Source organism: Magnolia sinica, chromosome 6, assembly GCF_029962835.1.
Source record: "Magnolia sinica isolate HGM2019 chromosome 6, MsV1, whole genome shotgun sequence".
NCBI lineage: Eukaryota > Viridiplantae > Streptophyta > Magnoliopsida > Magnoliales > Magnoliaceae > Magnolia > Magnolia sinica.
The window spans coordinates 12698109-12723666 of NC_080578.1; the positions used below are offsets into that span (position 1 = coordinate 12698109).

The 25558-nt window shown below is 40.4% G+C and overlaps 2 protein-coding genes across 3 annotated transcripts; both read left to right on the plus strand.

The window, feature by feature from the left end:
- The first annotated feature begins 559 nt into the window (after positions 1 to 559).
- Positions 560 to 2191, plus strand: LOC131249492 (uncharacterized). Its single transcript, XM_058250303.1, has one exon. It carries the CDS (start codon positions 560 to 562, stop codon positions 2189 to 2191), a length of 1632 nt encoding a protein of 543 aa, XP_058106286.1.
- Positions 2192 to 16809: 14618 nt separating this feature from the next.
- Positions 16810 to 23865, plus strand: LOC131248308 (uncharacterized). Of its 2 annotated transcripts, none has more exons than XM_058248546.1 (2): positions 16810 to 17215; positions 22865 to 23865. In XM_058248546.1, exon 2 carries the CDS (start codon positions 23161 to 23163, stop codon positions 23839 to 23841), a length of 681 nt encoding a protein of 226 aa, XP_058104529.1. In that variant the 5' UTR covers positions 16810 to 17215; positions 22865 to 23160; the 3' UTR covers positions 23842 to 23865. The 2 variants fall into 2 exon arrangements, with proteins under 2 accessions (XP_058104529.1, XP_058104528.1); XM_058248545.1 differs by having other exon boundaries at positions 23115 to 23865.
- The last annotated feature ends 1693 nt before the right edge of the window (positions 23866 to 25558 follow it).

The window sequence follows — 25558 nt, forward strand, 5'->3', positions numbered from 1 at the left end:
TTATCAAATTCTTTTAACAACTTAATTTTCTTTTTCAAAATGTCAATTTTCTGTCGAAATGTCTATTTGGATGGTGTGGATCTAGCTACATGCATTTCACCATTTGCAGAATTTCCATGTTCCTTACCATTCAAGAAAAGTTAACACCAACATATATTCGGTTTTCTCAGGACAAACAATTATGTATGAAAAGGCAGAGAACATCTTCATGATGCTAGTACTTTAAATCAGACATCAGTATCTAACAACTGCCTTAGCAAGCAAAGCACATTAGCATCATGTGGTGTTTATGAAAAGAAAGGAATTGGACAATAGCAAATCTTCCTCTTGCGAGACACTTAGAAAAGAGTCACCTCCTTAGTGCTGGATTGAGCTTTAATGAGAACATAATTCAAAGGCGTTCTGCGAGCAGAGATTTTTAGAGAAGTGCGGGAGTTGGAGGGACTTTGGCCGTCTAGCTGGGGGAAGAACATTTCAAGGTATTCCTCTTTTATGTTGCTTCTTGATGTCATCCCTTTTGTTTTCACTCTGCTTTTCTACATACTTCAGTAAGAAATTCATGGTTATCTTTCAAAAGGACAAGAAGAACACAAGCAAGCGAAAGAATAATAAAGAGAAAAGATGGGGCTGCATGGCTGCAACGCCACTGGCCAGCTCAACGAGGAGAAATTCAGCCAGCCGATGGATCGGCCTCTACATAGCTGGAGGTTCACTGGTGTGTGCGCTTTTCATGGCAATCGACACCTTTTATGGGTTCTGTCAGCGGAAGCTCTGGTTCCCTTGCAAGTTCTTCTCGCTTAACTTCACTTCCTTAACCTTCTTATCCATTGCTACAAAACTGCCTGTGGATCTGAACACATCCATGCCACGCCGTGAAGAACAGCTTGCCAAGCTCAGTGGCAGCATCCTGATTTGCACTACAATGGGCAACTTCATGACCTCTCTAGGAACTATGGAGGACTCTGAAATGCTCTCAAATGTTTTCGCCTTGGCTATTTTCGTGATCACCGTCGTCGTTAATGTCTCTATTCAAATGGGTACTGGTGTGATCTATGCTTTCTTACCCGAACACACTGTAATCTTGTTTTTCATGATCATTTTGCTTGTGGTCTTGGTTTCTTCCTCTTTAACAGTTCCAACAGCCAAGCAGCTGCTGGAAAAACAGTATGATAAGAAGCAAGTACTGGTTTCTGATGGAGTGGACAATGCTGAGGCATCCAACGTTGATAAATCGAAAGAGGCTGTAAAAAAGTATTGGATGTTGGCTCATACTAGTAGTCCTCAGTACGTTCTAGGACGCTTGGCTACTTGCACTGCTTCAGGAGCTTTCTGCCTCCTCAGTGCACTGATTTCATTGGAAGCTTCAGTTAGATCCTCATCCTTGCACTTCTGCAAGGGGGAATCCGACTATACGTGGTCAAGTAAATTGATTTTAATTTCTCAGGCGATTGCAGTTGGAGTTGTTACCATTGCCCCAGCTATTAGATGGTTCAATGCTATTAGCTTCAGAAGCCCAGAGAGTCGAAGAAGAAGCAGAGATGAGTTTAAGGTAGAGGAGTACTGGTTTGAGAGCCTGACAGAATGGAAAGAAAGCCTTTTACCATTCAGCATTAGTAGCAGGCGGTTTAGAAAAATCAACCATGTCTCAAAAAATCTAATTCTGGATGCCTGTATCGGAGTGCAAATTGCAGTAGTAGTAGTCTGCAAGTTCGTTGGGCTGGCTTCTATACTGCCAGTGAGTTGGCTTAGTAGACTCTTCTCCTGCTGGAAGCGACATGGGAAGGATTCAGAATCCATCAGATCGGAGTCAGAGAACTTGCAGGGTTTTGTGTTGCATCTGAAAGGGGAAGAAGACTTGGTCCATCTGATCATGAAAAGCGGCCGCGGAGACACAGAGCAATGGATTGAGAGGGGCAAGAAACACGAACCTACTCATCTGATTGAACTTCTAAAATCATCTTCATCAGAAGGTTTCAAAGGTGTGGCTGAGTTGGATTGCGACCAGGTTCCACCAATTGGGGAGAAGAATCCAAACTGTTGGGCTCTGCCTCTAGTTACACTCACAAGCATCGCCATCGCCATTGCACTTCCCTACATTGACAAAAATATAATCAGATTATTACGGCATGCCGTAGATGAAGGCCTCAGGTATGTAAGGCGGATAGAAGAGAACCTGGATGCCAATGGGTGAGTAGAATGAGGGAGGCAGCGGATATAGTCTGGTTTCACATTGATATTTATGATCAATGGCTTCTTGACAAGGATCTCCACAAATTGGTCACTGAAGAAAAACAAGCAGAAAAGATAATCCGAAAACTTGCAAATCTAGGAAAGGAAAGTGTTGAGACCTTCACAGATAGGAGCATCAGAGAGACAAGACACCGTGAATGGCCTGTAAAGTTAATCAGAAAACTTGCAGATATTGGAAAGGAAATCATTGATAAGTTCAAAGCTGGGGGCGAGGGAGAGAAAAGTCACCGTGAATGGCCTACAATGGTATTGGCGGCCAATTCGATGTACCGGATTTGTGAGACTATTCTGCAGGACCACAAAAACAAGGTTGGGAATCCTGACACCTTATTCAAATGGTCACAAACAACCATTGCTGATATATTGGGGGCTTGCCTTACCAACCTGCCTCGTGTGATATCCATGGAATGTTACTACTGCGGCATTGAAGTGAGGGAAGAAAGAACCAGGGATATGGTGTATATTCTCGGTGAAGCTGGAACTATTCTGAAAATTTTAAGTGAGCATAAGTTCTCAGATTTGAATGCTTCTCAGATAGCAGATATTGACCAATGGCGTTCTTGAAAGCAGGGAGAACCTCCATCTTTCCCTCCTCTCCCTCCTCTTGAAAATGTTTACCTTAACTTCAGGTGAATTGCCTTTATCAATTGAGAAGGTATTTGAAGGACCTGTATGAAAACATATATATCATCTTTCAGACAGTAGGTAGTAATACAGTTCTCGTGTGGTTTTTTGTATTATTATCCTGCTTATCATATTTAGAATGCATTACTCATCAATGCAGTTAAATCTTCATGCTTGGGATTTAAACGAAAAATGAATTCCAAAAAAGCAAAAAAAAAAAAATCCAGATCCTCTGCTTGTCACAAACAGATTTTTCCTATTTTCCTGCACTGTGATTGGTCCACATCATCACTTACATTCTCAGCACTGTTGCATTAAATGCAGTCTGTGATGATGTGCTCCATTCACATTACAATAAACAGGTTTTTCCTTTTTATGGCAAAGATCTGAATTCAAAAAGGGGAAAAAAAATGATAACCAGAAGGTTTCATTTTCCAACTTATTAACGTCCTAAAGATGTAGGTCAAAGAGAAATAAACTTTCACTTCACATTATAAATTCAATTCAACGGCAGTGAAGATGAACAATTGATCGTTCTGTGATTGGGAATAAGTCTCCCCACTTAAAAGTACCAAGTATTGCATACATATATGGTGGGGGGATTATTTTTAGAAATTATAATAAATCTTTGAATGCACAATGCAACCCAGGTACTAGTGATCTCATTGACTGAACCAAATTTTCATGAACAGAAATAATTGAATATTGTAGTCCAAGGCATTATACTCAAAAGTTTATATTAATTAGACTTCTCTTTAAACTACTATCTTAGACCCATATGCACAGTTTCGATATCCCATAGGCCATCCACACCATTGCTTTGTGACTTAAAAATGTCGTCCACAAATAAAGCCAGCTTATTGTAGGGCATGGGCATAAATGTGAGGGAGATCTAAAACTATAGTGGGCCACACCATAAGAAACATTGAGGAAATGAGCTGGCAAAATGGATGGAAATGAGAATTGGACTTTCAAGTAGAGGAACCCTCAGCCAACTGCACTACATTTCCATTTTTATGTCTCAAATTATTGGCCTCATAAAGGATCAATTGTGTGTGGAACTTAATTTTCTTGTCATATTTGAGCTCAATCATATTGAAATTGTAAATGAACATATCATACATAGATGTTAATGACAAGATGATGGCATTAATGATGGTTTCCTCCTCTTCGGCATTTATTCAATTAATTCTAATTTATTGGATAGTTCGAGCACCAATGAGCCACTCTAGTGGCCCTCAGACGCTTGTGAGAATTGGATTTGCTAGCAGAGGAGCCCTCAGCCAGTTGCACCATGCGCCCCTTTTTGACATATCAGATTGTTGGCCTCATAGAGGATGAATTGCATGTGGAGCTTTTTCTCATTATATTTGAACTCTATCACATTATAGTTATCAATGAACCTATCATACTTATGTGTATGTGGTAGGAGGATGGCATTAATAAAATATGATGTCATTAATAACGTCCTCCTTGGCATGTCCAATTAGTGTTAATTCGTTGGCTAGTTGGCTAGTTTGAGCATCTTCGTGATATGCTAACTAACGATGTGCTTTCTTTGAATTTCAAGTACAGTTGTCTCTCGAGGGTTTGGACTCGAGCATTAACGTGAGCATCGAACGTACTCTTCAGGCATATATATGTCCCTAGCCTTTAATTTGACGCTGGGAAGATCATGAAAAAGTAAAAATGATGATTATTATCTTTCTCAAGTAGGCAAAATCTTGAATCCACAAGAAAAAAGAGAAAACTCTAATATTTTTATTGACAGTTGTGTAATTTGTATGATTTCTCCGATACACCATTAATAAAGAAAAATAAAATCCTATTTCGTAAGTACTCAAAATAGTAAAATTCCAAAAATTGAAATTATTAAAAATAGTAATATATATATATATATATATATATATATATATATATATATATATATATATATATATATATATATATATATATATATATATATATATATATATATCACGATAGCCATTAGAAAGGAGGAACACCATTCTTCTGAAAGATTTTGATTTTGTCTTTACCTTTCACCGGCGTTATTTATATATAAATATATATATATATATATATATATATATATATATATATATATATATATATATATATAATAGTAATTTATATATAATTATTAAAGATAGTAATTATTAAAAACCTCAGTGATGATTATTATCTTCCTCAAATTGAAATTATTAAAACTTGAAGGAGTCATAGCAGAGGAACACATTCTTCTAAAAGATTTTGATTTTGCCTTTACCTTTCACCGGCATTTTTGATGAGTCACCAAATGTCACATCACCATGAACTCCTTCTGTAAGTTCCTTAAATAGGCTTTTGTTCCCGCATATATGATTGCTTGCACCTGTGTTGAGATATCATACATCCGATCGATCACAACTCTTCTCTTGTGCAAGGAGCACTGTGGAGTCTTCTTGGTCATGACTCGATGCTTCAACATAGTTGGATTGTTCATTGTTAAGGGTCAAATATTGCATATCAGACCCCAGTTATTACCTGCTTTTACGAACATGATATTGCTTAATGTCTTATTTTAATCGTGTTGTGGTGCAAGGTGAATATAGGAAGCTTGGACTGAAAATGATGCTGAATGTATGGAATTGACATTCCGAAGCCACCAAGGCAAGGGACGGACCCCAGGGAATTGATATTGATGGATTTACATGCCAGAGATCCGAGAAAATCGAGAAATTGAAGCTCAAGTGGCCCGAAATTGGTCTAGAATGCAAGATCACAGGGTTCCCACCATCTGCTTGGCTCGAAACTCCATACATGGCTTGAGGACCATAAATTAACCGTACATGTCGAATTTCAAGCGTTCGATCCCTGTGGAAGTGACCCAGTGGATAGATCAGCCTATAAACCACCGATTTTGGGCCCACCGGATATCTGGATATGCTTCAATCTTGGTCTCAACGTGTTAAATGAGATGAGGAAAGGAATGGATGGAGCGGATTCTTCTTACACATCAATATGGGACCCATTTTACATGGTGTGTATGCATAGCACACATGCACTGGACAAGCACCAAAAATCAAGAAATCGGTTAGCATGTGCTGACCGATGCTTCTTTAGAAACTTGCCAAAACACGTCAGGGACGGTCCTAGTCCGATTGAGTTTCTCTAGTGGACCCCAACCATCATCCAAATGTATGATCTGGACTGTTTATTGGAATCTAACAGGCCCACTTACCAAAGTCTAGGTGACGGAATTTTGGGAAACAACGTGTATCGAAATTCAACCGTTCAAATGGACAATCGACGGTAGCACAAAAGATCTTGTGTGCCACACCGAATCCAATCTGAAACCATCCATTTCTTACTGGTTTTTCGAGAGGATTACAATAAACGGAGTGAATTTATTATTCGAAGCCGATAAAGGGGCCCACCGTCGTCAGAGCATCAACTACGCTGCTTTGTTTCGCAGTCCGAAAAAATCGAACGTTCCAAATCATCCTGGCCCACCAGCGATGATCGGATGTCCGATCTGAACCGTCCATCCTGGACGTCGTCTAAGAAAGTCCTTAGGGACGTTGGTTATGTGGGAAAGAAGAAAGGAAAGTGAGGAGTTAGTGCCGCCTCAGTTGCTATGTAAACAGGACCTGCGCAAACTGGTTGTTGTTGTGAAATCTCTCCACGCGCACCGACGTCTCTACACACTCCTCTCCACTGCCCTTTCACAGCTGTTATAAAGAGAGAAGAGAGAAGAGAGAAGGGGATTCGAAGAGAGAAGAGAGAAGGGGATTCAATTTTCTAGGGAGTGCTTGAAGTCAAGGGAGAGAGAGAGAAACAAAGAGAATTTTTAGAGTTTTTATTTATTGTTCTTTTCCTTGTGATTTTTGAGAGTTTTAGCCTAATTATGTCAGGCTAAACCTCTTAGCTAGGGCTAAGAGGTGAAGCTTGTGGCGTGATGGAAGTACTCCTACGGCTTTGATTCATGTTGAACTGTTTTTGATGCTAGTTGATTTTATGGAATGCTTTCAGTTTTTAATGATGTATTGTGACTTAAATTACAATATATCTGCGATGGCTTTGAGTATGTCTATTCCCTTATTGTGATTATGCAGTTAGGAAGCCCTGTTGTTCACCATTGCCCCTTGGACATGGTTGGATGATGGAATCCTTCCTAACATTCATATATCTTCTGATTGGTTGTGGATTGGTTTAGTTTTATTGTTTACCTTGTCTCATGGGCATGGATTTGTGATGGAATCATATCTAATTCTTATACCTTTCATCTCTTTGAAAACTAGATCAAAGGAAGTTCAGATCGTGCTTTAGTGATATACCTTCCAACTGGATGAAGATGGGACTCAAAGTCCAGTTGAGTTCATGAATCAAGCGTAGATCTTCCTGATCTCTACAAGTGGATCCTCTGAATCCCTAGTTCTCTACCTCTGAATTTTACATATTTTAGTTTACTATTTCACCATTATTTCTCAGATTCACCTGATTTAGATTTTATCTTATTCTAATTCTAGTTCTGGTTATTTTCGAATTACGTACAGGTTTCAGTCCTTGTGGATTCGACCTCGGTCTCACTGAGTTTATTACTACATCACAACCCTATACTTGGGGAGTGAACATTCATTGTGATCCACCAGCTTGCTCCAACAATCCGAGGCATAATAGTTGAATTTGTTGCAATTTCGGCATTGAATATTTCTCATATTTTCGCGACCGCATGCGGATCGGCCTCTACCATTTCCTCTACCACGAAAATTGGTAAATTTTTGTTGATTTTGTGGATTGCTTGGATTATATCTATGCCCTCTTCCTCTTGCACGATTGTTAGTGCTACAGCTCCCACGATGTGTATGGCCACCTCTTTGTTCGTTTAAAGTCATCTTAGACTCTAAGGCATGTTCAAGCATTGTTCCTGCATTCTTTTGCATTCGTTGCTCATGCACTTGCAACGATCCCATCAACTCTTCAATGAATAGTTTTTTCAAGTCATTTGATTCTTCGATCGCCACAACCACATGCTCAAACTTAGTTGTGAGAGATCGCAGTGCCTTTTTCATGACACGGATGTCTTCAAATTTTTCACCATTTCTTTTTAAATTGTTAATAATAACAATTAGATATGGGAAGTAGTCAGAGATACTTTCACTTTCCTTCATGTGCGCCGCTTCGAACTCGGCTCTTAGTGTTTGAAGGCGAACCCGCTTCACTCGATCAACACCCATGAAGATGATGCCAAGGGTATCCTAAGCTTACTTGCTTAATGTTGCTTCGGCAATTTTTTTAGAGGTTGATTCATCTAACCCTTGATGGAGGAGGAATAAAGCCTTGTTGTCTCTCTTCATTTGATTTTTGAGAGCGATTTTTTCTTTGTTGGTAAAGGCGGCTTCTTCCTCCATAGTGGGTTCTACATACCCATCGGTGACGATCTCCCATAGTTCTTGTGACCTGAACAACGCCTTCATTTGGATGCACCACTTTTCATAGTTGTCCTTTAACAACTCAGGAACCTGCGGCTGGATTGTGCTGGTCATCTTTTTCTATTTTTTAAAGAAGGAATGGTTGATTTTTATTTTTTTATTTTTAATGAAGGAAGAGAGGGATGAAACAGAAATCTAATTATTTTTTTAAAACAGATTTTTTTTAAAAATCTTCTGTTAAAAAAAAAAAAAATGTTACCAGCCCACCAAAACCATATTAATCTTTATAAATGGAGTTATTAAATTTCACTAAAGAAGAAAAAGAAAATCAAATTGTTGGCTGTATAAGCCAGCCAGATTTTCTCTTTGCTTCAAGATAACAGATTTTTCTTGGCTTTACAAAGCCTTACCACAACTAAGAAAAATCTAATTTTGTAAGAAGGAAGGAAGAAAACAGAATTTTTTATTTTAAACTGTTTTGCTGCTGCTACATGTTCACACCCCAAGTATAGGGTTGTGATGTAGTAATAATCTCGGTGAGACCGAGGTCGAATCCAAAGGGACTGAACCTTGTACGTAATCTGAAAATAACTCGAACTAGAACTAGGATAAGATGAAATCTAAATCAGGTAAAAGGAAGGATATAATTGTGAATTTATTTAACTAAAACTCGTGAAATTCAAAGGTAGGGAACTAGGGTGCCAAGGATCCACTTGTAGCAATCAGGGAGATCTACGCTTGATTCAAGAACTCAATTGGACTTCGAGTCCCATCTTCATCCAATTGGAACATATATCACTAAACTCAATCTGAACTTCTTTTGATCTAGTTTTCAAAGAGATGAAAGGTATGAGAATTAGAGTTGATTCCATCACAAAACCATGCCCACGAGACAAAGCAAACAACAAAATTAAACTAATCCACATCCAATCTAAAGGACGTATAAATGTTAGGAAGGATTCCGTCATCCAACCATGCCCAGGAGACAATGGTGAACAACAGGGCTCCCAAATTTATAAACCCTATAATGCTAAGAACATGCTCAAAGATATCGCAAATCCATTGTAATTTAAGTCACAACAAACCATTAAAAACCGAAAGCATTCCTATTAATCAAACTATAATAAAAGAAAGTTCAAGTAACATGAATCAAAGCAGTAAAACCAATTTCATCACACTACAAGCTTCACCTCTTAGCCTTGGCTAAGAAGTTTAGCCCAACATAATGAGGCTAGAGCTCTCCAAAATTAAGAAAAGGAAAAAAAAAAGAAAATTCTAAACTACTCTCTTGTGCTCACGTCCAAAGAATGGATTGAATGCCCCTCCTCTTTCTTCCTCTCTCTCTTTTATAAACGACTGATGAGGCGGTGAAGAGGTCGGTCTGCAGCTGGAGTCCGTGGAAATCGGACGAGTGGAGTGTGTAAGGAGTTACGCACTCCTTTCACGCCCATGCACACGTTTTCCGTGAAAGCCTGAAAAGTCGCTCCCGCTGGTCCTCCTAGCATCCATAAAAAGTGGTTAAAACAACGCCCCTCTGGACGGTTTTGGACGATCTTCAAGATGGATGGTCTGGATTAGCCATCCGATCAACGATGGTGGCCCACATGGATCGACCGTAGCTCTATTTGCGAAACAGAGCTTGCGTCGCATTGCACTGTGAAAGTCGGTGGGCCCATGATCAGTGACGGTTGAAAAATCCACTCCGTCTACTGAATGCAAAACAGAAAACCAGTTTGAATTGGCTGATTTTGGGATATATTCGGTATGGCCCACGTGGTTTTCTACTCTGCCGCCCGTCTTGCTTTTAGATGATTGAAATTCGATCCACGCTATATTCTGAAATTTTGTCAGCTAGGCTTGAATGATACGGCCTTTGGAAACCTAATGGACGGTCCAGATCTTCAAATTACATGATTAGTGGGGCCCACTGAGCAGGCCCGACGCCGAACAATGTTAACGTTGTTGCGTTTTAAAAGTTCTTGGATTGTTGTCGGTCAGCGCCCGCTAACCGATTTGGGGTGCATGGATGCACAGCTGGTGCACATGCACACTGTGCTCATGCAGTGCACAAGTGGGGCTCATAATGATGTAAGTACAAAATCTCCTCCTTCCATATGGTTTTCCATATAATTTAAGGTGTTGAGACCGAAGATGAGGCAACCCAGAGATCTAGTGGGCCCCAAATCAGGATTTTAGGGGCTGATCTGTCCCGGGCCACTTCTACAAAGATCCAATGTCTGAAATTTTACGTGTACTGTTAATTTATGGTCCTCAGTACATATATAAATTTTCAAGCCAAACAGATGGTGAAAACCTTGTGATCTTGCATTCTAGACGATTTTCGGGCCCGTTTAAGCTGAGTGGCCTGATTTTCTCGAATCTTTGGTATGTAATTTCTTCGATCTTGGTCCCTTGGGATCCGTCCCTTGTCTTGGTGACTTCAAAATATTAAATATATGCTTTTAGTACCCTTTTTCAGTCCACGCTCGTAAATTCATCTTGGGACACAAACACGATTAAAATAGGGCATTAAACAGTATCCTATTCGTATAAGCAGGTAATAACTGGGGTCTAATATGCAATATTAGACCCTCAACACTGCATTTCTCACACTTGTTGCTTTGCTTGTTATTCACTTGCTTGCTACAACTGGATATACAAGATGATGCCCATTTATAGGCATTTGAATGTAAGGTGAAAAGACAAAACTGCCCCTACTAGGAACTTCTAACACTTAATGTTCCTAGAAAATATACAGAGCATTTCATCTTCCAAAACAGCTTCATGGGAAATGTTGTTGTGCATTGGAAGATGAATATTCAGGCAGTTGCTGTAAATGTTTTGGTTTGTGGCGTTTAAGCAAGCAGAGAAAAACTCCAACTCTCCCTTCTTCTCTTGATAATGTCTAGTTTAACTTTAGGTGAATTGCCTTCATCCATTGTGAAGGAATTTGAATCACAAACCTAGAGAATGAAAGCAGATCATCATTCTGTTTGTAGTTGGTATTAAGATAAACGTAGTAATATAGTCCTCGTGTGGCTTTTTGTATTACTATAGTGTGCATCGCATCTAGAATGCATTACTCATCAAGGCAGTTAAATCTTCATGCATGGGATTTAAATGATATATATATATATATATATATATATATATATATAGGATTTTTAGTAATCTAAAATAACAAAAATTCAGAATGTTACATCGCACCAGGTTGCCATCTTCATCTTAAGGCCTATCATCTTGTAAGGAAGGCGCCAACTTTAGAATAACGCTTCTAGGAAGGTTGGAACTAAAAACCTCATAGTCATCTCCATGAATAGACTAGGGGAAAAGCAAGCAGGGTCGAAGACATCATTCGCATTTATATAATTTCTTTTAGGACTCAAGAATAAAAGATATTGATGGGATGACCTAAAAATCGAAATTACATGGTATCATGTAGTTTAGGATTTTCTCTCTAACACAAACTTTATGACCAACTGGCCCTTCGACAGTTGCAACCAAGAAAGTAGGCTATTCAGCGGGCAATGCTGGAACAGTTGCCAAAGTAAGAGCTTTTTGGAGAGAAGGAGCATTAGTCTACATGCTCATTGATGCCTTTTATGGAGTCCTGTCCTCTTTCAAGGATACTGCTAAAAGGGCAGGTGAACTATTGATTGACCAAAATGCAATGCTCTTCTAAAGGATCAAGAGATCGAGACCACAGATAACTCTTTTTCAATTTGGATACGTTTTAAAAATTTTCAGACTTCATCAAGAGTATCTGATTTTTCTCTTAGAAAGGCTACCCAAGTATATCTAGTGCAGTCATCAACTACAACCAGAAAATATTTCTTTCCGCCTCTACTCTCTGTTCTAGTTGGTCCGACTAAATCCATATGGAGAAGTTCAAGAGGTCTGGCTGGCTAAGGAGTTCACTTTCTTATGACTACTCTTAATTTGCTTGCCAATTTAACATGTGCCATAAACTTTTTTTTTAATCTTTTTTAGTTTGGGTAGGCCACGTAAGTGATCTCTTTTGCTCAATTTGTATAGATCTCTATAGTTTATAGGTAATAGATAATATTAGGTAAAAGAATGTGACAGTTGAAGCAAAAGACTTATTCGATTAGATACCTTTGCCAAAAGAAAAATCAGTCACACCTTTGCACGATAAAGTGAAGGGAGAAGTTGGGCATCCAACAATCTCTACCTCAACGTTCTAAGTAGGTTGCCGATCCTTAGAGATACCGCTTAGAGGACAGGCCTACTTGATCGTACTATTACCAACATCAGACGAAGGCACCTCGATTGACGATTTCCCTTTCTTGGCCCTCGCCACCAAAATGGAAGTTGACTAGGAAACATGACTGTTCGGGGATGGAACATCACAATCTATTGAAGCCGAGGTGACCGAGATGCCCTTAAGGCTGGCGGAGCTTACAGAGGATGAGACATCTGAGTGATCACAACAAGAGAATGATGACTTTGAACGATCGACTGAAAGGTAGAGCTCGAACCTCGATTGGAGGATGTCTTTACTCGATGAGGAAGTGGTGAAAAAAGGCAGTTACACTCAATTGTGATCGACGATTAGGGGTGTACATGAATCGAGCTAGCTCAGTCAACTCGCTTGACTCGCCTCGAAAAAGCTCGAATCGGCTCGGTTTGAAGATGAGTTCAATCCGAGTCGAGCTGGTTTTTAGAGCTCAAAAATGAGTTCGAGCTGAGTTCGAACTGGCCCTAGCTCAACTTGACTCGGTTCAATATATAGCTTGAACCCAGCTCGACTCGGGTTTTCTCTGATGTTGCTCACCAAGTGTTTGATGAAATGACTCAACGAAGTGTCGGCTAGTGACAATGAAGGTATGTTTCATCAAAACAAATCTCTTTTTTTTTTTTTTTCTTAATTTTAATGTTGCTTACAAGGTATTTGATGAAATACCTGTAAAACTACTACTGGTGTTTTACATTCAGTGAGAATTTGAAGGTGCAGTTCATGTGTTTGTGAAAATGCTGCATCGGCGAACTCGGCTTGAACTGGCCCAAGCTGCGGAACGAACTGAACCAAGCTGGCCAGCCAGGCTTGAGGACCAAGTAGAGCCAAGTTCGAGCTGAGGTCAGCTAGTGGCCGAGCCGAGTCGAGCTGAGGCCAACTTGACTCGGTTGGACTCGATGTACACCCTCATCGACGAAGGATATCTTCTCCAATATGTTTTCCACCAATCTCAACATTAAGGAATGGTGTGAAGGTTGAAAGAAAGTGCAGGATGGAAGGATATATGAAGAATTGAGTCTTTAAAACCAACCCAAATAGGCACTAATTCTTCAGCTAAACGAAGTTGCACCCTTGATGAAGGGAGTGCGTTCCTCGAGAATACACAAGGGGTAGAGGAAGGCCTTGAATTAATCCAAATTGCCAAGCATATAATAACGATGGGTAAAATTCCATCCGTTCTTTACATTCAAACCACGAACTGGGAAGACACCATCCTAAAATGGTGGGTATTCGACTATCATTGTTTTCCGTGGTGTGATCCACCTGAGATTTGGATCTCCTTGAGTTTTGGAACAACATCCTAAATTGATATGAGAAAATGTATGAATGGACATATAACTTCTGTGACCCCAAAAAAGGTTTCAATGGTATACATTCAATCCTCCACTGCTTTTTGCAGTGTGGTCCACTTAATGGTTATTTCTAATATATTTTTCGTCTCAAGCCTTAAGATGATCTTACCAAATGGATGGACGGTTTAGATATAACACATACCTCGTGACAAGATTCACAAATGATGTTAACACGTTGCACCAGCCAATCCGCTTCCTCGTCGAAAATCTTCCCTAACGTACGAAAAGAATCTCCCTTTACTCTGCAGAGAATCATTCTATTCATGTTAAGGCGAACAGAAAGGACGTGCTTTGGCCGGTGATCCGCGACGTGCTTTGGCCGGTGACCCAGGAAGCGGATTGGCTGGTGTATCTGACACCACCTATACAGCTGCTGTGATTTGTGGGTCTGCTCATAAGGTATGTGTTATGTTCAAACTATCCTTCATTTGGCGACCTCGTCTTAAGGGTTGAGACGAAAAACAAGACATGTATAACTATCAAGTGAACCGATTGGATGGAAAATAAATGTTATTGTGAGCCTTGTGATTTTTTTAATGGTGAAAATCATTATCTCCACTGACATTTGTAGTGTGGTCCAGATGATCTTTGGATATGATTCATTTTTTTGGATAATGCTCTAAAATTATCTCTAAAAATAAATGAATAGGGTAGCTATAATAAATACATCACTGTGGTGCCCTTGTAACTTTGATCTCCTTTAAACCATCTCTACAACTTAGAGCCCGAGGAGCAGCAGTGCTCGTCTTCGCAGGATACGTACCTACAACATCTATATAGTGTGTGGTACACCAGCCAATCCACTTCGGGTGGTGACCGGGTGTTAAAGCATTGTAAGGCCTACCGGGATATATTTATCCATACCATCCCTCCAAAAACACTCGCCCACACATCCCTCCATTTTTACAACACGAGCCCAAAAATGAAGCAAATACGAACCTCTGTATGAGCCCGCCGTAAGAATTGAATGCTTATTGTTAAAATTTTATTAAAGTGCACCGAAGTTTGGAATGAAGCTGATATTAGTATTTTCTATTCATCTAGATCTGTTTGACCTTACCAAGGGATGGGATGAGAAATACTTATTATAATGGCCTTGTGAAGATTTTAATGATGGACATTTAATTAACATTGTTTTTGTGTGGCAGTGACCATGTATCATTATATGCTCATGTTTTGAAAGGAGTTAGTAAAATAGATGGATGATGTGGATAAAACACACGCATCATAATCTTTGATACAAGCAAGCTCGTGGGGCCACCTATCCACCCGTTTCACCTGTTTTACCTGCTCATTTTAGAAATGAGCCAAAAAAATGAGACCCATCTAAATCTAAAGTATACCATGACACATGAAATGGTGAATGCCGCCATTAAAATTTTTTAAGGCTCACTGTGATGTTTATTAGCCATCCATCTTATTGATTAGGCTGGAAATACAAATATAATCCTGGGATGCTATCTGGCTTGCAGAACAGTAGCTGGTGTCAAGCACCGTGGCCCCACCATGATGTATGTGTTTTGTCCGCACCATCCTTCCACTTTGATAGCTCATTTTATGGCATGAGCTAAAAAATAAGGTAGATTCAAAGCTCAAGCAGCCCACTCTACAAGAAACAGTGGGATTGAATGCTTACCAATGAAACTTCTTATTTGCCACCCAACCCATTCATAAGGCCACGTGATGTTAGATGAAGGGAATATACAAATATCAACTGAATTCAAAACTCAAATTTCCAAAAAGTTCTCAATGATAAATATTTTATCCCCACTGTTTCCTGAGGTATGTTTCTCACAAATACCATGGTGGCCCCACTTAGCTTCCCACACTGCTGGAAAGTTAGGTTGCAGGCAATCCACGTCCAATGATTATACTCAACTAGGATAAATGTACATTTTACACTTGAAAAAATAAAAATAAAATTAAGGCAGTTCCAAAACTTAGGTGGCACCACCACGTCAACGCCTTTAGCTGTGTTTATACATCTCAACCTGTGGCTGTGGTGCATGATCCCACTCTAGTTTTGGACTAGGAAAATTCTGGGATGTACCCTGCACATGAAGAGGCACACCGTATTCACAATTTACAGATGGGCCCACATGTAATCATTCCATATTTAAACCTTGCATAAATGGAAGATTCTAACAACTTTACTGGTTGCAACTTATTTGGTTGAACCGTCGATAGTTGTGGGCCATTGATTGACGTGTTAAAATGAAAGGTTGTCAGTTGGCTGAGCTGGTACGACTCTAGTCGGGCTTGGAATGGAGTATCAGGCCTGGGCATGGGTTCAAGCTTAAAATTCAAGGACCGGCGGATTAGGCTGTGCAGGGTAATTTTATCTTAAGAAGAATTATTACCGGAAAATGGTGGGAGATTCAAAATTTTATAAAATAGAAAGTGTGTGGAAGCTTTTGAGCAATGAAATTACAAAATAACCTTCATCAAATACTTCAATAAAAAGTGATGAAGTGGAGAATTTTGGGCCTTAAGTAGCATCCAACCCATCCAACTGATGAATCCTATAATTAAGATTCAGATGAATGAAAACTTTTATAGATCACACAAGAAGGTGGACCACACCATAGAAAATAATATACATCACTCAAAAAAATCTAAATTCGAGCATAGCCGATCTGATGATTCAAGTGACCAGATTTTTTTATTTTTTATTTTATCAGTGATCATCATGGTGAGCTGCATATGTTGGACGGATTGGATTTGATGTCATACACATACAACATCAACCCTACAATTCTCAACTTTATTGCTCTTTAGAGGAAAAAAATATAAGGGTAATTTAGTACACTTGATTCCCGAGAAAACCGGGGGAAATTTCCCCAAAAAAATCCTACATAACATTCGAAAAACCTCCTCACTCCACACACACACACACACACACACACACACTCTCTCTCTCTCTCTAATCATGCCCCTTCGTCTTCCAAGCTCCAACGCATACCCCATTTCTCTCTCTCATATTCCGTGTTCTAAAATTTTCCTAATTCTCTCTCTCTCTTTCATCTTCCAAGCTCTGATCTCTTCCTAACTTCCTTCGATCATCATCTCCGGCCAAACCTTCATATGTTCGCCAGGATCATCTCCGAATCTGACGCCGTTCTGGCCTCGACCTCTTAGGACTAACCCACAAGGTCTTTTGGCTATTGAAGCAGCGAGCCTTAAGCAGGTCTCCTGGGATTAGGCTTCAGTGATATCAGAATTCAAAAGCGTTCTGCGAGCAGAGCTTTTCCGCAAGTAGAGGAAGTGTGATAGTTGGAGAGAGTTTGCCCATCTAGCTGGGGGAAGAGAATTTCAAGGTATTCTTCTCTCAACTGACAAGAAAAACGCATCTTTGTGTTGCTTCTTTGTAGTATCCCTTTCCTTTATACCCTGTTTTTCTACATACCCACTTCAGTAAGAAATTCATGGTTATCTTTCAAAAGGACAGGAAGAAAACATGCAAAGCTAAAGAATAATAAAGAGAATTGATGGGGCTGCATGGCTGCAGCTCTACTGGCGAGCTCCACGATCAGAAATTCAGCGACCCGATGCCATGGATCGATACTGTCTGCAGTTATTTCGGTCGGAAGCTGGGTTGGGTCCACCGTGATGTTTTGTTCGGAATTCGGATTGCGTACTGAGTTACTCAGTTTGCCTTTATCGTACTTAGTAACTCTGTTGGTCCCACTGTTAATGGATGTGCTATATCCACGCCGTCCATCCGTTTTTTCAGCTCATTTTAACGGTTGATACCAAAATTGAATCATTTCTAAAGCAAGTAGACCATATCATAGGAAACAGTGGGAATAATAATTTTCACCGTTGAAACCTCTCTAGAGTCCAAAGTGATGTTTATTTGTCATCTAACCTGTTCATAAGATCACAAAGACATGGATGAAGGGAAAAAGAAAATATCAGATTGATCGAAAACTTATGTGGACCCCAAGAAATTTTCAACGGTTGAGATTCAATTCACACTGTTTTCTGTGGTGTGGCCCACTTGATCTTTTGATATACTTAATTTTTGGTTCTAAGCCCTAAAATTATCTTTTAAAATGGATGTAAGGAGTGGCTAGAATATAGAAACCACTCTGAGCCCCACAGAGTTTACTCAATACGCTTCCTTTTGTTAGAAATTCACTATAACTCAAGTGGACCACACTGTAGGAAAACAGCAGTGATTGAATGTCCACGGTTAAAATCCACTTGGGGCCCACTGTAACGTATAGGTCATACAGACCTAGATGAAGTGGAAAAAATATTCAAAACTTTTGTGGCCCCAATAAATTTTTAATGGTGAGCGTTCAATCAACATTGTTTTCTATGATGTGGTCCACTTGAGATTTGGATCTACCCCATTTTTTAGGTTCATACTACAAAATGATCGGAAAAACGGATGGACAGTATGGATGGAATACACACATCATAATGGGGCCCACAGAGTACCGACCACTACCCAATCGGCATCCTTTCTCACAAACATCACAGTCGACCCACTAGCTTACAACCGCAAGAAGTTCGATGGTAAGCAATCTGCGTCCAACTTTGTTCAATTTGGAGGGCACGGATTGAATAATACCCCACTAAGAACTAACTAGAGACGGATGGTCCTGTCAGGGGCTTAGGCTCACCGTAATGCGCATGTATTTATCCGCATGGTCTATCCATTTTGACAGATCATTTTAGGGCTTGAACTAAAATAAGAGGTAGATTGAAGGCTCAAGTGGGCCACACCACAGAATGCAATGGGTATTGAAAGCTCACCATTGAAAACTTGTCGGGGGCATGGAAGTTGTCGTGCTTATATTTATGATTTCCCTTCTTACGTGAACTTATGAACAGGTTGGATGGCAAATAAATACCACAGTGGGGCCTCGATCAATAGGGTAGTAGCTTTTTTTTGTTTTTTTGTTTTTTTTTTGTTCTTCTATTAGCTGGTTCGTACACCCCACTGCCAGTTCACACTCACTGTTAGCCACCCCCACTAGAGATCGATGCCAAGACCTCAGTGTTGAAACGAGGTATCTTTCACTTAGTCTACCACTTAGAGCTATGGACCAGGTGTGATGGGGTAGTAGCTAATCCGCACCCAAACTTGGATGAATCTAAATTTCCACATCAAAACTGTGAGGGGCAGATTGCGTGGAGTGGCACACACCATCAATATCCCCAGTGTGTCAACCACACTAAGTTATGTGGGCCCATTATAATTTGTGTTATATTCAAACTGTCCATCCATTTTGCCAAATCATTTTAGAGCATGAACCCAAAAATCGTTAATTCTAAAGCCCATGTGGACAAATTCCACACAAAGTAGTGGGGAGCCTACCCTTGAAAACTTTAGAGGTTCACGGAAGTTTTTGATCAAGATATTATTTTGTGCTCCCATGTGACCTAATTAGTAGGTTAGATTGCAAATAAATATCATGGTGGGCCCCAAGAAGGTTTCAACTTTCAACTGTGTGTGTTCCCATTGCTTTTTGTGTAGTCCACTTAAGGTTTGGAGCTACCTCAATTTGGGGTTCATGGATAATGGTGTGGATATAACACATACATCATGGTGGGCTCACAGAACTTGGTGGCTTCAACACACCATGGAGGTCGGTGGTGTACAGCACACCATGCAATCTGCTTCCAAAACTCAGGTGGGCCCACCACGTGAGCATATAGGTCTTTAGGTATGATTGCACATCACTACCTGTGGCTGCGGTGCGTTCCATCATAATTTTGGATTAGAATAATTCTTAGGATGTACGCTGATTATGAAGAGGCACACCAGATTCACAGTTTTGTTAGAATTCCAAACAAACATCACAGTTGGGCCCACAGATGATCATTCCCTGTTTAAACTCGCAATAAACAGAACATCTTAACATTTCATTGGTTGTAACTTTTTAGGTTGAACTTCTGTATTTTTTCCTTACCCTCCCAGCTTTGGGCCACTGATTCAAGTGTTTAAGATTAGTCTGTCAATTGGCTGGCTCAGGCTTAAAATTCAAAAGTCAGTTGGGCCTTGGACCTTGTACATGTGGGTGTCAATGGGTCGGGCTTGGGCCTGCCAAATTCAGAATTTTAAATAGGTTCTGCCAAACAGCCCAGCCTGAAACAGTTCAAAATCCAGACCGGGACGAACCCCTGCCCGGCCGGTAGAACAGTATGTCGGGCCCAAATAGTTTGCAAGGGTTTATCACGGGCAAAATTCCTCTATGATTTGGATTTTACCAAACAGCTACCAGACAATTAAGAATTATGTGGATGTGCTTTTTGAGGGATGGAAGTACATGCCCTGGCATGATTATTAAATGAACAAAAAATTGGCAGATCCAATCATAAGGTGGGCCAATCTATAAAAAATAGTATACACCACTCAAAATATTTAAGTTTAATTGTATCCTATCTGATGATTTGATTGGCCCGATTTTTTGTTAGCATTATCTGTTCATCTGTTGGATGGGTTAGATGTCAGACACATATCACATGAATCCCATAAATTTGAATTCTCCACTTTGTCAAGAAAAAATAAACGGGGGTGGATTCCATTATGATGGATGAAATTACAAAATTGCCCTCATTAGTCAATTTTTAAGAAGTGATGAGGTCAAAATTGTGGGCACTGCAATCTACTTGTATGGCATCCAATCTATCCAACATATGCATCCAATCATGAAGATTACACAAGTGAAAATTCTAGCAGATCTAACTAGAAGGTGGACCACACCATAGAATATAGTATACACCATTCAAAAACATCCAAATTCATGTGTAGCCCATCTTATGATTCTTTTTGAGTGGTCATCATAGTGGGGTACATATATTAGGCAGGTTGGATATCATACACATACCATGTGTACCTCACAATTCTCAACTTTATCACCTTTTAAAGAAAAAATATATAGGATAATTTAGTAATTTTATTCAATTACAAGGTGGAGATTCTCATGGAATAAAATTACTCGTGATAGGGTGTGAGACAAAATATTAGTAGGTGTAAAACTCAATTGTGCCGCACGGCCAGAGTATTGAATGCCAAGCATTGAACTCTCTTTGGATTGCAATCATGGCCAGTTAAAAAAGTCGTGGGCCCCCACTGTGATGTTTTTGAGAAATTCAATCCGTCTATCATTCTACTCACATATATAAATTTAGGTGTGGTCACAAAATTCAAGTAGAACCAACACTTAAGTGGGCTACATGGCAGGAACAAATGATATTAAATGCTAGCCATTGAACCCTCTCTGTGAAAAGTCGTGGGGTCCACCATGATGATTTTGAGAAATTCAATCCATCAACCATTTTAGCCACACAATTTTAGGGGGTTGGAGCAAAATCAGGTAGATACAACACTCAAGTGGGCCACACGGTGGGAAACAATCAGTATTGAATGCCAGCTGTGGAACTCGTTCTGGCTGAAAAAGTTGTGGGGTTAGCTGTAATGTTTTTGAGAAATCCAACCCATCCACCATTTTCGCCACATAAATTTTGGTGGTGGGCTAAAATATCAGGCAGATCCAACACTCAAGTGGGCCACATAGCACAAAATAGTTGGTATTAAACAACAATGATAGAAACATTCGTGGGGCAGTCGTGGGCCCACAGAAGTTTTGGATCAGGCTATTATATTTGAATTTTTTTAGTTCATTCTAGTGGGAATGACTTTATGACCTGTTTGAATGGCATATAATCAAATATGGACTCCGGGAAGATTTCAATGGTTGGCATTTCCTCTCCACTGTTTCACTCCTTGCGGCCCACTTGAGTTTTGGACTCACTCATTTTTGGGCCCACCCACTAACACTAAGATGGATGGGTGCAGTAGATTTCTCAAAAAACATCGTTATGGTCCTTGGGTAGGTTTCAATGGTGATGCCATTATTCCCACTGTTTTTTATGGCGTGGTGCACTTGAACTTTGGATCAGCCTGATTTGTGGCTCATGCCCTAAAATGAGGGGGCAAAACATATGGACAGCCTGGATAAAACACATACATCATCATGCAATCATACATAAGTAAACAGTGGTATTGAAACTGAGCGTGGGGCCCAACGTGATGTTTTCGATAATCCACCCTATCCACCAGTTTCACTAGATCACTGAGGGAGTGGGCCCAAAAATGAAACAAATCCAAAACTCAATTGAGCTACATGGCTTGAAACAGTTTGCATTGAATGCCACCATTGAAACAACCTCTCTCTCAATATGACTGTTGAAAAGGTCATGAAGCCCACTGATAATTTTGAGATATCCATCCTGGTCCTTATTTTAACCAGCTCATTTTAGGGGTGGGCAAAAGATTGAGGTAGATCCAAAATTCAAGTGAGCCATATGGCTTGAAACAATAGGTCCATCCTGTTATACACCCATCTTGTAACGGAAGGACGGCTTGAGCTTTTAGAGCAACTGGTTGTTTAACATGATATCAGAGCTTGTTTAACATGATATCAGAGCCAATGGTTAAGTGTTGGAATCCTGGGAGCAGCAAATATCCCTCAATCTGGCTTGTTTATTATGTGAGTTGAGTGTTCCTCCACCCTTACCCAGTATCTTCCCTTGCGGTGTTGTCCCTCGTCCTCTAGCGGCTCGAGCTTTTAGAGCAACCAGTTGTTTGACATTTTCATCATTTAAAATGAATTCAGCTCAAGCTTTTAGAGCAACTGGTTGTTTGACATTTTCATCATTTAAAATGAGTTTAGTGTTCCTCCACCCTTACCTAGTATGTTCCCTTGCGGAGTTAAAAAAATGCAAAACGTCATGCATATCCCTAACTCTGCACGTGCAGGGGAGTGTTGGAGTGTTAAAGTCTCTTGATATACATTGATACACTAGTGTGGCAAAGAAAAAAAACAAAAAACTCGTCTCTCATCTTCTAAGCTTTGTAATATTCCTCTCTCATCTTCTAGGCTGTAATCTCTTCCTAACTTTCTCCTATCATTGCCTTCGGCTAATCTTTGAATTTTTGCCGGGATCAGCTCTGAATTTGACGCCATTCTCACCTTACAAATACCAAACAACCAGACAAAAGCACACGGCCTCTTAGGACCAACCCACACGGCCATTTGGCAATTGCAGCAGCGAGCTGAGGCAAGCGCATTTCGGGTTTTCTTTTGTGAACTAACAAGAAGAACACACGGTTGTACTGCTTCTTGATGGCATCCCTTTTGTTTTCACTATGCTTTTCTACATTCTCACCTTACTGGTAAATTCATGGTTATCTTTCAGAAGGACAAGAAGAACACAAGCAAGTGACAGCATAACAAGAGAATAGATGGGGCTGCATGGCTGCAGTGCCACTGGTGAGCTTGACAGCGAGAACTTCAGCGAACCATTGCCATGGATCGGCTTGTACATAGCTGTAGCTTCACTTTTGTGCTTGCTTGCCATGGCAATCGACGCCTTTCATGGATTCCGTCGCCGGAAGCTCTGGTTCCCATGCAAGTTTTTCTCACTCAACGCTGCTTCCTTGACCCTCTTAGCCATTGCCACAAAACTGCCCGTGGATCTGAGCACATCCATGCCACGCGGTGAAGAACAAATTACCAAGCTCAGTGGCACGATCCTTATTTGCACTGCAATGGGCAACTTCATGCCCTCTCTAGGAACTATGGAGGACTCTGGATTGTTCTCAAACGTTCTTGCCTTGGTTATTCTCGTGATCACCATGGTTGTTAACATTGGTATTCAAATGGGTACCGGTGCGATCTATGCTTTCTTACCTGAACACATCATAATCATGTTTTTCATGATAGTTTTGCTTGCGATCTTGGTTTCTTCTGCTTTAACAATTCCAACAACCAAGCAGCTGCTGGAACACCAATATAAGAAGAAGCATAAACAGCAGCAGCTGGAACAACAATATGATAAGAAGCATAAACTGGCTTTAGATGAAGAAGTGGACAAGGCTGAGGTGTTCCACGTTGATAAATTGAAAGAGACTGGTATTGGATGATGGCCCATTCTTCTTGTCCTTAGTATGGTTTGGGACGCTCGGTTACTTGCATTGCCTCGGGAGTTTTCTGCCTCCTCAGTGCGCTGATTTTATTGGAAGCTTTAATCAGAGCATTTACTTCATCGTCGTCGGACTTCTGCAGCGGGCAATCTGACTATAAGTGGTCAATTGAATTAATCTTAATTTCTCAGGGGATCGCAGTTGGAGTTGGTAACATTGCCCCAGCTATTAGATGGTACAATGTTATTAGCCTCAGAAGCCTGAAGAGCCGAAAAGGAATCCCTGAGAGCCTAAAAGGAAGCTGGTTTAAGGTGGAGGAGTACTGGATTCAGAGGCTAGTAGAATGGAATAAGAGCCCATTATCGTTCCGCATTAGTAGCAGACGATGTAGGAGAATCGCCCATGTTTCAAAACATGGAATTCTGGATGCCTGTATTGGAATCCAAACTGCGGTAGTACTAGTTTGCAAGTTCGTTTCGCTGGCTCCTATACCACCAGTGAGTTGGCTCAGTAGATTCTTACCCTGCTGCTGCAAGTGTCAGAGGAATTTGGAATCTAACAGATGGGAGTCGGAGGACCCACAGGGTTCTGTATTGCATCTTGAAGGGGAGGATGATTTAGTCCATCTGATCATGGAAAGTGGCCAGCAAGACACGGTGAAATGGATTGAATGGGGCAGGAACAATGAACCTACTGATCTGATTAACCTTCTAAAATCAAATTTATCAGAAGGTTTCAACGGCGTGGCTGAGTTTGATAGCAACCAGATTCCCCCAATTGGAGAGAAGCCTCCAAACTGCTAGGCTCTGCCTGTGGTTACCCTCACAAGCATCGCTGTCGCACTTCCCTACATTGATAAAAATACAATCAGATCGTTACGGCAAGCTGTAAATGAAGGCCTCAGGTATGTAAGGCTTATAGAAGCGAACCTGGATGCCAATGAGTCACGTAGAATGAGGGAGGCAGCAGATATAATCTGGCGTGGCACTGATGTTTATGATCGTTGGCTCGACAAGGATCTCCGCAAATTGGTCACTGAAGAAAAATACGCAGCGAAGATAATCGGAAGAGTTTCTGAGATAACAAAGGAAAGTGTTCGAAATTTCACAGATGGGCGTGTCCGAGAGACAGGACCCGGTGAATGGCCTGTAGAGGTATTGGCTGGGAGTTCCATGTACAGGATCGGTGAGACTATTCTACAGGACTATGAACAGAAGTTTGGGACTGTTGACAAGTTGTTCCAATGGTTAAGAAAAACCATTGCTGATATATTGGGTGCTTGCCTTACCAACCTGCCTCGTGTAATATCGATAGAATGCTTTTGTGGCGTCATTGAAGTGAGGGAAGACTGTGTTAGGGATGCTGCCTATCTTCTTGGTGAAGCTGAAACTATTCTGGTAACTTTCCTAGATTTAGACCCTGATCAGAGGGCAAATATTGATGAATGGCGTTTGAGCAAGCTGAGAAAACCATGTCTCCTTTCTCCTGTTGATAATGTCTAGCTTAACTATGAGTGAATTGCCTTCATCAATTGAGTTTGAAGCAAGGAACTTGAGAGTGAAAGCAAATCATCATTCCGAGGGTAGTTGTTCCTTAGATTAATGTTGTAATATAGTTTTCATGTGGCTGTTTGTATTAGTATTGTGTGGATCATATTTAGAATGTATTACTCATCAAGGCAATCAAATCTTTGAGCCTGAGATTTAGGACCTGTTCG

Coding starts and splice junctions, on each gene's coding strand:
- LOC131248308 (XM_058248546.1), top strand. CDS start 23,161: ATGGGGCTGCATGGCTGCAGTGCCACTGGTGAGCTTGACAGCGAGAAC.
- LOC131249492 (XM_058250303.1), top strand. CDS start 560: ATGGTTATCTTTCAAAAGGACAAGAAGAACACAAGCAAGCGAAAGAAT.